Raw genomic sequence first — 1689 nt, forward strand, 5'->3', positions numbered from 1 at the left:
TCTTTACACACAACTTAATATTTTGAATATTCAGCTGGGTTGATTCCCCCACCAAAAGGAATCACTGAATTCAAGGACCTATCTACATGACGATTCAAAGCTTGAGCATTTTAGTCACTTTTCATATGTACTATTTTGTTAATATTTTGTCTTTGACGTTTCCATATGTGTTTATAATCTCCTTTGTAGAGTTAATTCTTCTTTTTTTTCTTTTTCTTTTTTTTTTACTTTTAAAGACACAACACATGTAAACACGGAAATGGAAAATTGGGGACATGACCAGAGGAAGTATATAAAAACAGACAAAGAGACACAGCATCTTGGTGAACGGACGGACAGACGGTATACATACAAACATACATAAATACATACGTACATACATACATACAATCATACATACATGAATAGATAAAGCTAATTAATGAAGCATCATTAACCGGAATATAATATTTGTGGTAGTAAATGTAGTAATAACAGTAATAATTGGAACAATATATTGTTAAAAAGCAAAATGATTGAACCCCATAACAGTTCCACACGAAAGTGTTTCGACTCCAGTGGCAATAATTTATTACAGCTTGTGCTTAATTTATACTCCATCATACAATGGAGTTGCGTGCTGAAAACAGCAGCTCTACAAGCTCCCCAACGTCTCACAAACACAATGCGTTTATGAGCTTGACAGTCTCTTTTTGGCACACAAATCCATCGTACGACGAAGTATAAATTAGGCTTTGTTCGTCACTCAGCCACCACACTCAGCAATCTACTATATTGCATGCCTAGATATACATTTAAAACTGTCTTGTGGGGTTATAATGTTTTTCCGGGGAAACTTTTTGAGAGGGAATGAATGTATTCTCAAGCAGACATCATAGGTTAAAAGCAGGGGGGGGGGGGGATTAGCTAGTAAAGCGATCTCTAAATGACCCATCCCAGCAAAGTTGTTCACGGTAATACTTTGTTCCTCGGTGAGTATGGATGTCATATTGGTCCCTTTTCTATTGGATTAGCCTATACAGATTATTTCCCACAAAGCCATCGGTGCATATTGCCTGCTTCCTCTAAAATGTACATGTAGTTATTATAAACATGTCTCGAAGCTGTGCAATGGGCTGGAACTGCGCGTAGGAGATGTGTCTTTTGAAAACAGGAGGTGAACTCCGCTGTCAACCGCGTTGTTGTTGCAGTTGAGGGTGGCCGCCACCGGGAGGCTCTGCTGGCGGCGGTTGGGTCGAGAATTGCGACGAGGGCGGGGTGGAGGGTCGGGCCGCGGGGAGGCGGGAGGGCTTTGACAAACGGATGCAGGGTTGTCAACGTGGTTGTTGTGGTCGGATCTCGCCGAGTCGTCGTCGATGTCCGTCTCGTCGATCAAGGGAATGCTGTGGACCAAGTCATTGATGAGGAATTCTGGAGGCGCCATGAATTCATGGATGGAGTTCCTGGATCCTGGCTTCTCGACGCCGTCATAAAGGGAGCTACGGAACACTTTCGCCACTCGGATCTGTGGCGTTGTGGAAGGGAACAGATAAGGGAGATGCAAAACAAGCAGAGACATTTAGAAAGATTACAAAAATAGCCTGATGAAGCTAGATCTATTCTTTATATAAGTATACTCATCTATAAGTTACTCCGTTACTTACTTGTCAACAAATGAAAGTAAAACTCATGCATCTAAAAGTAACAAAA

General features: G+C 41.3%; 1 protein-coding gene across 7 annotated transcripts in view; it reads right to left on the minus strand.

Annotated features, from left to right (window-relative positions):
* Positions 1 to 672: 672 nt before the first annotated feature.
* The window catches only part of LOC308314889 (plasma membrane calcium-transporting ATPase 3-like), a 38414-nt gene continuing 37397 nt past the window's right edge, over positions 673 to 1689 (minus strand). For all 7 annotated transcript variants that reach the window (XM_080762671.1, XM_080762670.1, XM_080762669.1 and 4 more), the window contains one exon: positions 673 to 1504. In XM_080762671.1, the coding sequence (XP_080618797.1) occupies positions 1085 to 1504 (420 nt within the window). In that variant the 3' untranslated portion in view covers positions 673 to 1084. The remainder of the gene's footprint in view (positions 1505 to 1689) is intronic.

Source organism: Protomyctophum bolini, assembly GCF_963924005.1.
Source record: "Protomyctophum bolini genome assembly, chromosome: 5".
Taxonomy (NCBI): Eukaryota; Metazoa; Chordata; class Actinopteri; order Myctophiformes; family Myctophidae; genus Protomyctophum; species Protomyctophum bolini.